Source organism: Natator depressus, chromosome 13, assembly GCF_965152275.1.
Source record: "Natator depressus isolate rNatDep1 chromosome 13, rNatDep2.hap1, whole genome shotgun sequence".
Taxonomy (NCBI): Eukaryota; Metazoa; Chordata; order Testudines; family Cheloniidae; genus Natator; species Natator depressus.
In genome coordinates this window covers 12,640,935-12,654,333 of record NC_134246.1, presented here as the reverse complement: position 1 = coordinate 12,654,333, position 13,399 = coordinate 12,640,935, and the positions used below count along the sequence as shown (strand labels likewise).

At 42.4% G+C, this 13,399-nt stretch overlaps 1 protein-coding gene across 2 annotated transcripts in view; it reads right to left on the bottom strand.

Moving 5' to 3' along the window:
* Positions 1-6,607: 6,607 nt before the first annotated feature.
* BMP7 (bone morphogenetic protein 7) overlaps positions 6,608-13,399 on the bottom strand; it is a 56,423-nt gene continuing 49,631 nt past the window's right edge. Inside the window, exons 4-7 of one of the 2 annotated variants that reach the window (XM_074969804.1) lie at positions 11,385-11,582; positions 9,439-9,515; positions 8,655-8,765; positions 6,608-7,245 (exon numbers count right to left, since the gene is read on the bottom strand). In XM_074969804.1, coding sequence (XP_074825905.1) covers positions 7,096-7,245; positions 8,655-8,765; positions 9,439-9,515; positions 11,385-11,582 — 536 coding nt within the window. In that variant the 3' untranslated portion in view covers positions 6,608-7,095. The remainder of the gene's footprint in view (positions 7,246-8,654; positions 8,766-9,438; positions 9,516-11,384; positions 11,583-13,399) is intronic. The other variant, XM_074969805.1, reaches the window with a different exon arrangement.

Genomic DNA, 13,399 nt, shown 5'->3' with positions numbered 1-13,399 from the left:
GGGGGAATAATAGCACTGCCCTACCTCAAGGGTTTGGGAGGATAAAGTTGGGAGGCACTTAGGCACTACATTAAGGGGAGCTAAAGAAGTACCTGAGGTAGATCTGCACCATTGTCATGGACAGGGGAGAGTGCATCCCCCCCTCACCCCAAGCACTCTGAGCAACTCTGAGAGTTTGTGCTCTCATTCTCATCTACTTCTCCACATCGCCCCCTGTCTGAGGCTGTGTAGACCAGGCTCCTTATCAGTATTTATAGTTACGTGTTCTGTGCCTGGTATGTGTGTACAGTACTGCACCAGCTTTTACAGTTGACTTCTCAGTAGTAACGTGAAACCAAAAGTGCAGATAGGCTGTACCTGGAATGGGTGACCAAATGTCCCAATTTTATGGGGACAGTCCTGCTATTTGGGGCTTTGTCTTATATAGGCGCCTACTGGCCCGCATCCCATGCTGTCTGCTCACCCTAACCTGGAATGAGTGGTGCAACTGAATTTTTTTATTTCAGAAATAAAACAGCCTTGCTGTTAGACTTTAACAGCTAGTTTTCCTATCTAGTCCGTGGGCCCAACATCTGCAAGAGAACTCTACGACCAATCAGGCACCAAAATAAGCTGCTGGATTTTTCAGAAGAGCTCATGATCTGACATATTGGTGGCAAATAACCTAGGAATAAATCCACCAGCACTGAACAGTTTGCCTTCATTAATCAAGTCAAAGTTCATACCACTTTGTCATGTGCTATATGTTGATACTCCCTGCTCTGAAGCTGTCACCAGCACCATGTTCTCTCCCCCTTTAAAAGGGGAAAAAAGTTGAACTCCAAACCAACAAGTGCATTCAGGCCCTACACCATCCTATTCCATTTCACAGTTCAGCTGAAATTGCATGTGCAGGTCTAAAAAGGTAACAAAACCCAACAGCCAGGGCTTGATTTAACTAAGTGCTGACAAAGCAAAAGATGACTGATGCGTTAATGCTCCCACAATCCCCACTTCCTTTAAGAGTTGCCTAAAATAAGACCATTAGCCCAGGACTCAGGTTTTATCGAAGCTATGGAGAGCCTGTTGACACTGAACACTGGTGCGACTGCTTCTGCAATCACTTTACTTCCCCGATTGGAAATGGAGAAGTGCATGTTTCTGATTACATGGCAGTCCACACACACTGTGATATACAGTCAAGCCCCCAAACTCCCCCTCCTCCAATCCAGCAGTATATGCATTCCATGTAGACGCCCAAGCTGACGCTTCTGGGACCAGGTTGATTTGAGCAAAGCAACTGACAATTAACATAGGGCCTAATCCTGCGAGCAGCTAAGCATGTAACTGTGCTCATATGAGTATTGCTATTGGCTTCAGTGGAACCACTTGTGAGCAAAATTAAGCACTTATTTAAAAGTTAGCAGGAAAGAGGACTTAAGTTCATTCTTTTTTTTTTTTTAAGATCATCCTCCATCTAGTCTCTGTATTTTACTTCCTTAAACATGTGACCGTATTATGGCCCTCAGTGAAAGAAGGGACATTCATTAGATAGGATCTTACTCGTTTTATCGATTCTGATGTCTGCATTAAGACAGCAATACTCACATTTTAATATTCTAAACCACCTCGCACTTACTGTCAGCAAATAAGAGACCCAGCAACAAGCAAAGGAATGCAAATGACAAAACATAAGATACCGTGTGTGTTGAAATAAACCTTCATGTTCAAGTCTTTAAAATCTCTGAGGTTATTTAGGTGCCAGCTGACGAGCATAAGAGTAGAGTGGGGGAGTGGAAATAGCACACATTTTTAAGCAGTAGATAAGTTATTTTTCTTTTTAAATAAGACTTCACTCTTAAAGCAATCATAATGACCCAGTTGTGGCTCTCTTTGTACCCGGGTAATGAAGAATCATAGTGTTAAGTTCCCATAGTTGTTCCCTCAAGCTCTTCAGTCATTACCTGATCAATAAAAACTTCAAACGGGCTTCTTTTTGCTTAATTGGGCTGACTTTCTCTCCAGGAGGAATAGCTAATATACAGAGATTACTGTGTCCATGGCAACAATGGAAGTTGTCAATAGAAGTAGTTGGATGAACATACACTGTGGATGCAAATCACTGACTCAAAAGCAGAGGATTTCTGGCTTTCTTCCATCCAAAAGTGTCTCTTCCAATTGCAGGCAAAGCTAAAAAGAGTGAAATAGAGAACTCTGGATGAAATTCTGAAATCCTTGGCAGCAACAGGGATGTTACCTGAGTAAAGATTGTAGCATCTTATCAGCTTAAGCACAATGACTGAATCTAATGGAGCCGAACTCATGAATCTTCATGAAGCAAAAAATAACACCCTGGAAGCTCAGTCAGAAACTAACTTACAATAACTGACCTATAGAATGTTCTAAATGTGCTTTATAATGTCATTAATCAGACAAATCTAACCACTCTGAAGCCTGTGCTCAGTGGGGTTTTATGGCCAATGCCAGTTTACAGTAACATTCATATTTGTGTTAAGAATTCCCTTTCCAAACCAGTAGGTTCCGAGACAAAGCTGCAGTAGCACTGTGGACTGATGGGAGGCTAACAAACCGAGAAGTGGATTTTTGGCTTCCAGACAGGGGTTGCAGCTGCTGAGCATATCTAGTAAGTCGGTGGTTCTCAAACTGTGGGTCGGGACCCCAAAGTGGGTCACAACCCTGTTTTAATGGGGTCACCAAAGCTGGTGTTAGACTTGCTGGGGCCCAAGCCAAACTGCCCAAGGGCTTGGGCCCTGGGTGGTGGGGCTCTGGTTACAGGCCCCCCGCCTGGGGCTGAAGCCCTTGGGCTCTGGCTTTGACCCCATCGCGTGGAGCAGTGAGGCTCAGGCTAGGTGGCCGGGCTCAGGCTTTGGCCCCTTTCCCCTGGGGTTGCAGGGCTTGGGCGGGCTCAGGCTTCAGTCCCCCCTCCTGGGGACATGTAGTAACTTTTGTTAGCAGAAGTGGGTCACAGTGCAATGAAGTTTGAGAGCCCCTGCTAAGTTTTGTGTGTGTGGCAATGCTGAAGAAAACTGGCATTTAAACATATTAGCTGGATCCTTCTCTCAATGAAACCAATGGCAAAACTTCTAGTAGGGTCAGATTTTCCTCTCACTGGAGTTACTCTGGATTCGCACTAGTTGTAAATCTGATGAATCAGGCCCATATTGTGAATTAAGGAAAGAAAATGAGCCTTTTTCTAAATACACTCTGGGTATTTAAGCCCTGATCCAAAGCTCACTGAAGTCAAAAGGAGTCTGTCCACTGACTCTTCACTGAGCTTTGGATCAGGCCCTTAAACACTGAGGGGTTCTACTTTTTGTGTCTGTATCCATGTGAGACTCTTTGGAAAATAGTAGTTGTGACAGGGTCAGGCCAGATGGCTACAGGAGAGTGATAGAAGGCGGATATATTAGCCCCAGGTTAAGTAGGTCCCTTTTCCCTGGGTAAGGTAACAGGGAAGGTTCCAGAACAATCAGGAACTTTCCGGAAACAATTAAGGCAGACAGGCTGATTAGAACACTTGCAGCCAATCAAAAAGCTGCTAGAATCAATTAAGGCAGGCTAATCAGGGCACCTGGGTTTTAAAAAGGAGCTCACTTCAGTTTGTGGTGTGTGCGAGGAGCTGGGAGCAAGAGGCACAAGAAGCTGAGAGTGAGAAGGTGCACTACTGGATGTCTGAGAAGTACAAGCATTATCAGACCTCAGTAGGAAGGTCCTGTGGTGAGAATAAAGAAGGTGTTGGGAGGAGGCCATGGGGAAGTAGCTCAGGGAGTTGTAGCTGTCACACTGCTGTTACAGGAGCCACTGTAGACAGCTGCAATCCACAGGGCCCTGGGCTGGAACCTGGAGTAGAGGGCGGGCCCGGGTTCCTCCATCCCCCCCAACTCCCTACTTGGTCCCGGAGGAGTTGAACTGGACCGTGGGTTCCACCAGAGGGGAAGGTCTCTGGCCTGTTCCACGATTCACCAGGTGGATCAGCAGAGACTGCGGGGATTGTTCTTCCTTTCCCCATGCTGGCCAGTGATGAGGCTAACTGAGTGAACAGCAGATCTGAGCCACGAAAGTGGCCAAACTGAGGGCGGCTGTGAACTTCTGAGGCAAGAAAATCCGCCAATAACTGCAGGACCCCCCTAGGCAGAGGAGGAACTATGTCTAACAGTTTATTTCAAGATCTTAGTGATTTCAACCAACAGGCCAGCAAATATGTTTACGTAAGCGGGCATAATGCTGCACATAGTTCAAAGTAAACAAGAACCCAGAAATGTTGTTGTTCTCTTAAGGTACAATCTTTGCTTAATGCAGGATTTGGATTTTTTTTTTTCCTTTTCAGTGACCTCCATTGCAATGCAGTGTGGTATCAATAGTAGGAAACCTCATGCCAGCAGCATCTCTGAAATATGCTAAAACACGCTCAATTAGGAAATGTCAGTTTCTTGGCTGATGGGTGGGTTGTTTTTTTTGTTGTTGTTGTTGGGGTTTTTTTTCCTTTCTTGTGCCTCTGTAATTTTATTGGGATGACTAAACTCTGAACTATGTTAACAGTAAACAGAACTAATTTACCCCCTGCTTCCTTGAAACAGCTGCTGACAGCTGCACTATAATTCAATCATGGATCTTTGCAATGCAGCCTGCAAAATATATTCATATTTTTTCTTCCCTCTACTGTATTTATACTTAGGCAGCTGCAGCAGATATTGACCATGTGCCCATGATGCCAGTGTACAGAAACTGGTGGACATGGAAGCACTGCTGCAGAATAGCTGACACTCACCATGAACTATTATTCACAACAAAATACCCTTTAGATATAGTGGAAATAACCACACATACACACAGTTGTTGGACTCTCTTTTGTAAAGTCACAATGATTTATTCAACTAGTTTGTACAAAATGCTTCTAACAACTGCTCTATGAAAAGAACCAGAAATGTGTACATATATTTTGCGAACTGTTAATAAATATTTTCTTAAATAAGGAAACAAATGTGTTTAGAAGAGATGAGAATCATTTTCCTGAATGCATGATTGAAAAGGAATTCAGAGATGGAAATAAATAAATTTTTTTCCCACTTTTGTGACAATTATTTACATAAAATGTACAAAACAATGGAGTTGATGTATAGCCTAGCAACAGAGATCCTGCAGTCATGTTTAAAAAAAAAAAAAAAACGCACATATATATAATATATGGATCCATTACAGAGAGAGGGTGGTCAGGACTGAACTGCAATATACCAGTACTCTTGGACACTAGTGGCAAACTCAACCTTGACTAAACTAAAAAATAATCAGCTCGGACCATCCACTGTTAACTTCATTGGTAGCACCTTAACTCCCTGTACGAGCTTCACAGACACCTAGAATATGTTGCATTGGTGGCTTATACACATAGAACATTGAGTGGCATTTATGATTTGTATGACTTTATGCATCTCTCCTTTAAAACAATGGACACACTGAGGCAGTCGCAGGGCAACCATTTCTCTTTGACAGTTCATCTAAGGACTTCTCAGAAAAGGCTGAGGATATTTCAGTCACCATTTTGGAGCTTGACCTACTAAATATTGGGCCAGATCCAGATTTCAGTTAAATCTGGTGTAACAAAGGTTAGAGCCAAGTCAGACCTACAGACTCATGATTCCCATTATAGATGTGTGGTGCATTTGGTAACGCTGACTGGTGTTCAAGAGCCTGATCCAAGGCCCATGGGACTCCTCCTGTTCCTCAACAGTCTATTCCTGCTGCTATTGGAAATCCAGTGGTAAAACTCAGATCTTCTACAATGGAATTAGACTTGGGCCCAAAGAAACAAGCTCCAACTCGTTTTCATATCGAGCTTTTTTGTTTTTGTTCTCTTCCCCCCCCCACTTTTTAAAGGAGGAAAGCATCCGGTCTGGATTTCAACTGTGGCTTAAAAGTAGAAGAGTAGTTACTTATTCATGGAGCCAAGCAGTTTTCTTCTTACAGATGAAACTGACAGTAAGATAGGAGTCACCCAGAAAATACAGACCCACGGAACCAGGATTACAAATGTCATGGTTTCTTTTCCATATTAAGGACCTGATCCTGCACAGTGCTGGGTGTTCGTTCAGCACCATCCATTTGCTTTCATCTCACAGTATCAAGCCTACAGACTTGCAAAATTCCAGGGGCCTGATCTGCACCCATTGAAATCAATGATATTTTTCCTATAGGAGCAGGATTTTGAGCTTGCCTTTCATAACCTTGTAAGTGTTTGAGATGTCCAAGTTGAGAGTTGGGTTACAAAACTGTTTGGGCTTTATTCATTATTATTTTATTATTATTTAAATTTTGCTCTTAGGTGTTTTAGTACATAGTAAATTTTAAATTCTTGTTGGTAGCTGAAATAGATATTCTCCCTGACATAGAAAATATATATCAAGATAACCTTGTTCTTTGGAGTTATTGTCTTCAATTCTTTCAATTCCAAAAGAGATTTCTAGACTTATTTGTCCTTTTTAATTTGAGTCTATCCAGATATTTTTTTGCTAGTGCAAAATTTAATACTGGAAGTTCATACTTAGTCTTTTTCTCCTGATTATGAAGTTGGATAAACCCAGGGTTGGAGGTAATTCTTTAACAAAATATCTTTTTTTTTTTTTCTAGGAACATTTTATTGTGAACAAGTTATTACAGGAACAACAAATGCTTATTATGTTGTGCATAAACACACCAGATTCTCACCCTGGATGGATTTGTTTAAAAAAGATGTTCACAATCAACACTGGTGAGCTAGCCATCTTCTGAAAGGCTCATTTGCAGAAGTAAGAGCAATTATTTTGGATGGGCTTGATTTTTAAACGGTTCCTCTGGCTTGTTTCACTTAGCACCAGTTTGCAGACTCATGTCTATCATAAGCTAATACGAACTTTACTCAAATGCCACTTGGAATCCAGAATTTGTTCCACTATCTCCTGTTGATTCTGCACCTTCAGAAGCATGGTCCCTACAAACTGTTTAGTTGTTCGTATGTATTTATTTATTTATTTTAAGGAAGTCCAATATAGGAGACGTGCATCTCTTTGCAATTCATATAAAAATGCTCTTAACAGCCACTTTTTTTCCCTTCCTCTAAACCTAATGGCAGCCACATGCCCGTACCACCATGTTCCTGTATTTTTTCAAGATAACATTGGAGCTGTCATCAAAATAGAGCACTGAGATGGCATTGAGTTGCGTAGGAGCGCAGCATGGCTTCGGCACAGTCTCTGGGTTTATAAAGTGAACCTGGGGAGGGGAAAGGAAACAATGTTAAGATTTTTCTCCCCTCCCCCCCCCCTTTTGGGCAAACCTTCCAACTTGCATGTATGCCTTTGACACATTGATTTGTGTACACAAATACCTCAAAGTACGCACACAAAAGGTGAGATTCACAGGCACACTTGGGCATACCTAACATACAAGATCTGTCTCTTCTTGGTTTTCTTTCCTTGCAAGGATAGAGCTGATGAAGTCTAGTCAACTGACAGGCCTAGACACTGAAGTCCTTTCTATGGCCAGTGAATAGTCAGGCACTGGATACAGGAAGGACTTTAGTGTATGCTTCTTCCGTATTACTGCAACCCTGTGCTGAAGAGGATAAACGTTAGTGGTAAGGGAGGGGGGCAGAAGAGCCTATCACCAACACATTTGGGAAAACTGATTCATTTTAAAATAGCTCTGACCCCAAACTTGAATCAAGCTCAGCCTCTTGTAGGGCCTTGAAGATGAGTTTCAACTAGAACTGGATGGGGGGAAGGGGAAGTGATGGACTCTGCGCATTTTTAACTTTTCTGAATGGTTCCCCCCCCCCCCCCAAATAAAACTAAAAAAAAAAAAAAAAGCAGCTCTAGTTTCAATGGCATTTCCAGCCAGTTAGACTCCTGGAGTATCGTGTAGCTATGCAGCTAAGGACAAGTGATGACGGTCGCACTTGTTACAAACAGGTGGAAGTTTTCTAGGGTTGTGATACTTGATGGCACTGTTCACTTGCCAGTTTAAATCTGGAAGAGTTAAGATCCTGCAGCTATTCCTCTTCATCTACTCTCGGGACCTGGTCCAAAGCCCACTGCAGCCAGTGAAAGACTCCCATTGGCTTCAATGGGCTTTAGAGTAGGTCCTTCATGCACTTGGCCTATTCCCAAAAAACGAACCCACTAACCGGGCTATACTTGGGGGACCAAGGAATCCTCCATCCCACTCTACTCTCCATCCATATGGGAAAGGAAGCAGAAGTAGGGCTGATCTGTACAGTTATGGTTCTAGAGGCCTTTCCCTAATCCACTCCCTGCAGTTGCATGCAATAAATCTCCAGGGAACTTTGTGCAAAGGAGGCTGACCCTCCCTTCCCCTAATTGGGGCCCTCTATTCCTGCCCTTCCCCTCTGGAGCAGTGGGACTGTGCCATTTGTGTTTACATCTAGGGCCCCTCTACACTTATGGAGCATGTTAATGCTTGCAACAAAGAGATTACTTCCAGGCCAACTATTAATTCAGGCCATTCCGCTAGACCTGTTTAGCCAGATGCTGAAGGCATTATGAGCTAACACAGACCTTCCTTCTCTGGCTAGTTCTGAGGAGTTTGCTTGCATGAAATTATTCCAGTGAAGTACTGATCATAGTTAACAGCCTTCATTGTTCAACTTAAATTGCACCTACCAGTGTTTGTACAATAGCATGGTTTGTAGCATTCATGTAGGAGTTCAATGGGAAGGCACATTCTCCTTCACAGTAATATGCAGCATAGCCTTCTGGAGCAATTATCCAGTCCTGGATTAAATTGATGTTAGATCATGGAGAAAAGATGGATTTAATTTCATTGTACATTATTCAATCAATTCAACTACATGCAGGCAGTCAAAAAATCATGAAAAATGTCTCCACTGAAACTAGCTGCTCTAACAACATGATCAACTGCAGTACCTGTTTGTAAAGTGCAGTGGGATCCTTCAGGATAAAGTGAATACTTTGTATATAGCAGAAGGATCACTTCATCCACTATTGGAATGCAGCTACCTCCAGTGTACAAAGTAGGAGCTGGTTACCAGTGTCTAAAGGAATTCTCCAGTAGAAAGTGAAGAACACTGTGTCCAGCTAAAACTACAGAAAGAGTTTATAGGGCCAGAAAGTAGTGCTCTGATTTAAAATGAGCCATAATGCTGTGGGCTTTATTAAATTTTCAGCCACTCTTAAATTGCCCTCCAATTTGCATGTTCCCTTTTGTGCATGCAATCAGTTGTGCCAAAATACAGGCAAACACCCCTTTTGTGTGTGCAAAGGGCAATGAATTGACATGTTTGAATACGCACCCATTCTTGTAGGCACAGACATTTACACACAAAATCAGAGGCTAAAAATGTGGTCCATGAGTGAAAGCTACTAGCCAAATGACAAATGATTGAAAAGGCATCATGTCTCCCAAGCCTGAGCACAGAAACCTTACCTGCCAGCCAAGATCTCTGAAACTGACATAAAGTTCGTGTTTCTTGCAGGCTTGCCGCTGATCGCTGCTGCTGTTTTCTGAGTTGGGGGGGTAGGGGTGAAAAAAATTAAAACCATCAAGTGAGATTGTGTTGTCCAACTGGATGTTTCAGTGCAATTTTCAAATGAAAGCAGGGCCCATTAAGACTAATCCCTCAAAGTCTGAAGCTCCCCAGCACTGACATCTTTGGCGGCATTGCGATGGGGAATGTGGTATGGCTCCCCTTCTGCAGCCATGCACTGCTTTACAGCACTTGTCACTTTCATTTAGCTGTTTCAGTCTCTTGTATTTTAATAGTCAAATAATGGCTGGATTCAATAAATATAAAATGCCCATCTGGTTTCTACGCAAAGCCAAGAAAGCCCTGAGAATTTTTTTTCAGGGCTTTTTCTCTCCTGTGTGGGCTTCTAGTTTGCAAAACAAAAACCTATTTTCATCATGCAAGAGAACACAGTGACCCAGGAAGTAGGGTGACCAGATGAAATGGACAAAATATCGGGACACATGGGGCAAGCAAAAAAAAAAAAAGGCAGCCCGAGCTGAGTTGCCGAAGCACCCAAAAAAAAAAAAAAAAAAAAACCCGGCTGGAGTTGCCAAAGCTGCAGTATTGGAACAAATGGCGTCCCAACCGTGCATCGGTCGGGACGCGGGACAAAGAACTAAAAATCGGGACAGTCCCGATTTTTATCAGGACATCTGGTCACCCTACCAGGAAGGCACTCTCACATATACAGTGATGAGCTTGGTATAAGAACCTATAGAGAATAAGAATAGTAAAGTGACTCTAAAGAGTGGCACCCTCTCAATATCCCTGTGTTTCTTTGAGTACTGTCTGCTGCTGACCTGTTAGTCCTGCAAAAGCAATAGAATGATGGGAGAGTGAGCGGGAATCTATTATCCGATGCATCACAAGTTCTGACTGTTGACCCATTGGGCAGGATCCACAAAGGTACTTAGGTACTTCACCCCCAGACTTAGGCAAATAAGTCCCATTTTCAGGTGCCACTGCGATTCTCAAAACTTTTGCTCAGCAGCTGCCTAATGCTGTCGGGGCATAAGCTCACTCTGCACCTAAGCTTTTGCATAAAAAGTTCCCTAGGTGCCTATGTTTCTGCTTCTGAGCATGCATGGTACGGCTGCCCACTAGGGGTCCAGAACCTGTCTCCTCTCAAGCCCCAAAGGGATTCACAAACCAGGAGAAGATGGGTGTTCTTCTACAACTAGCATTTGTGGCCCAGTGTGGTAGGTGTGCTCAGAGGCTGCCAAGATCTACATAAAACAGCCAGGGAAGGAGGGGACGTCCCTGTAGCCCAGTGGTTGAGCACTCACCTGGGAGGCGGGAGACCCCCCCACCCCGGTTGATGTTCCCTCTCTGCCTGATGGGGAAAGGATTTAAACAGGGATCTGCCATCTCTCAGGTGAGTATTACAACCACTGGGCTATAGAGTGAGATTGACTTTTCATCCTTATTTGTTCCACTTTAATTGACTTTCTCTGGCCAAATTAATATTTAATCTCAATTTTGAAGATCTAAAATTCAGTTCAGGTCAATTGAAACATTATTTCTATTTTGACCATGTTTTATTTATTTTATTTTATTTTTTACTATAACTAGTAAATAGTTTGAGTCAAGAAATTTGTGAAAACTGACCTTTCCTACACCAAAAAATTTGGTTATGACAAATCAGCATTTTTCCAAGAAACATTTAGTAAAAAATAAAGATAAAAAAACACTCTAGTCTTCAAGCCAGTGACAGATAAACATTTGGATGATGCTGAATATACAAGAGAAAAAGAGTGCATATTGCTTGAGCACATTAGAGATTGTTTGTTTCATTCTGGTCTCTACAAAACAATACAGACGTATCTAGTACCCAGACAACCTGACTTGGCAGCCTTCACTATACCTGCAATGTTGGACACCCGAAAGGCTTCCTGGTTTTTTGGTGTTTTCGATCGATTCTGGCTCCTTTGTTTGCCTCCCGTGGAACGAATACTGCGGAGATGCACTTCTGTGGCTTTGAAGAATGCTACTGTGAAAGGCTGCTTATTTTGTGGGCCATGTCTTCCAATAAGACCAGCCAGTTTGGGATTGATGCTTTGTCCTTAACAGAAATAACAACAACACAATCAGCCCATAAGAGGAATTGCTATAACTTTCCATTTCCACCAGCAATATTGAAGACAACATGATTGAGACAACTGGCCTATATCCCACATATAAAATTCCCATTGAGGCCCATATGCCTGGATCCATTGATGGAGTGGGCCTAAAATGAATAAGCAAATCCACTTTTGAAAGGAATATCTCAGTACAACTAACTTCATTTTATATTTGAATGTAAAAGTTAAATAAAATGCTCCTACAAATAATTATTTTACCCTAAATCAGCTTTGCATTAGATTTTCCTGCATTCTTTAGAGGGGTTTCTTTAAGTTCACCAACGTATAACTTGAAGTGATCCCATAAAATGAACCATAAACCTCAGCCTCAATTCCCATTGGAAGGTTATTAACTTAATATAAAAATGCCTTGTATTAAATGTTGACACAGTTCCAGATATATTGCATTTGAAAGAAACAAATAGTTCAGATATTTAGCAACATTTTATTGATTGCCACATCTGTCACACACAGCAGCAGTACTGAATCAGATAACTTGGTTATAGATACATTGTGATTATTGCTCATTCCTTTTCTGACACAGGATTTTTAAATTAACTTTAGTTTTGGTCAAAGGTGCCTGATTGATAGTCCAGGAGACTGAAGTCAACTATTAACAAAGATAAGGCATAGATAGTTGCTGTACAAATTTGCCCCCGGTCCCTCCCCCTTACCCCAATGTGTCTCAATTGTGTTGTGAAGGGACCATTGCCCGGAGACCACCTCAGTCTCTATAACCAACCAACCTTAGGACTGGTAGTGATGATGATGGTGTTTAATTCACGCCAGTTTTGATAGTGGATTTTGTGATGTTTGTTAGGAACTGAACTGGGACTTGCCAAGTAAGTCAAAGAACAGCTGATGCTAGTCTTAGCCTGGACTACATTATTCCTGTCGACATAGCTATTGCCTCTCGGGGAGCTGGAGTAGCTACACCGATGGGAGAAGCTCTCTGTCGGCATAGGTAGCGTCTTCACTAAGTGTAGCAGTGGCGCAGCTGCACCAGTCCAGCTTCACCGCTGTAGCGCTCTAAGTATAGACAAGCCCTCAGTTACAAGCTGAACCACATTGGCACTGGCATTTTGGAAGTGCAAGGATCTGTATTTCCATTAGCAATCCACTGAGCGCTTTGGTCCTCCGGTTCTTACTGGTTTCTAAGTGCAGTATGCAAAAAAATGGCAACAAAACAACCTGGTTCTCTAAGGTGAATTTTCATAACTGCTGTTTTTAAGGCATTTGTTCCGTAACAAGGGAACGGCCCACACCAGTGTCTCAAGAACCACTGTCTCTATTAGATCTTTTTATCCCTTCATGTTTAGCAGCTTTTTGAGTACATAAAAATGTTAAGATGGAAAAGACTTGCTCATGATCACAGCTCAAGGCTAACAATCGCCAATTTACATTTGCTTCTCTCACTCTTAATTTGTTTTAAATAATTCACAACTCAAAAGGACAAATTCTTTCCCTGTGCAAAGCTGGGATTTGCACAGAGGATCATAAAGTGTTTATTACATCAGCATGACTGTTTGGAAACTAAGCATGACCTACATCTCATGGCTACAACCCCTTGTGGTTCCCTATGTGGGGAGGAGATAGGGTTAGACCTGTAGATATGCTAAATGGGATCAGGCAAACTTATCTCCTAAGGATAGGACACTGGGTCAGGCTTTCCATGAATGAGACTTAAGTCGTATACTGTTCGCCAGTGAAATGTGCTGAGTCATATAAATACCTATTTACATATGCAAAGGTGTGTGTG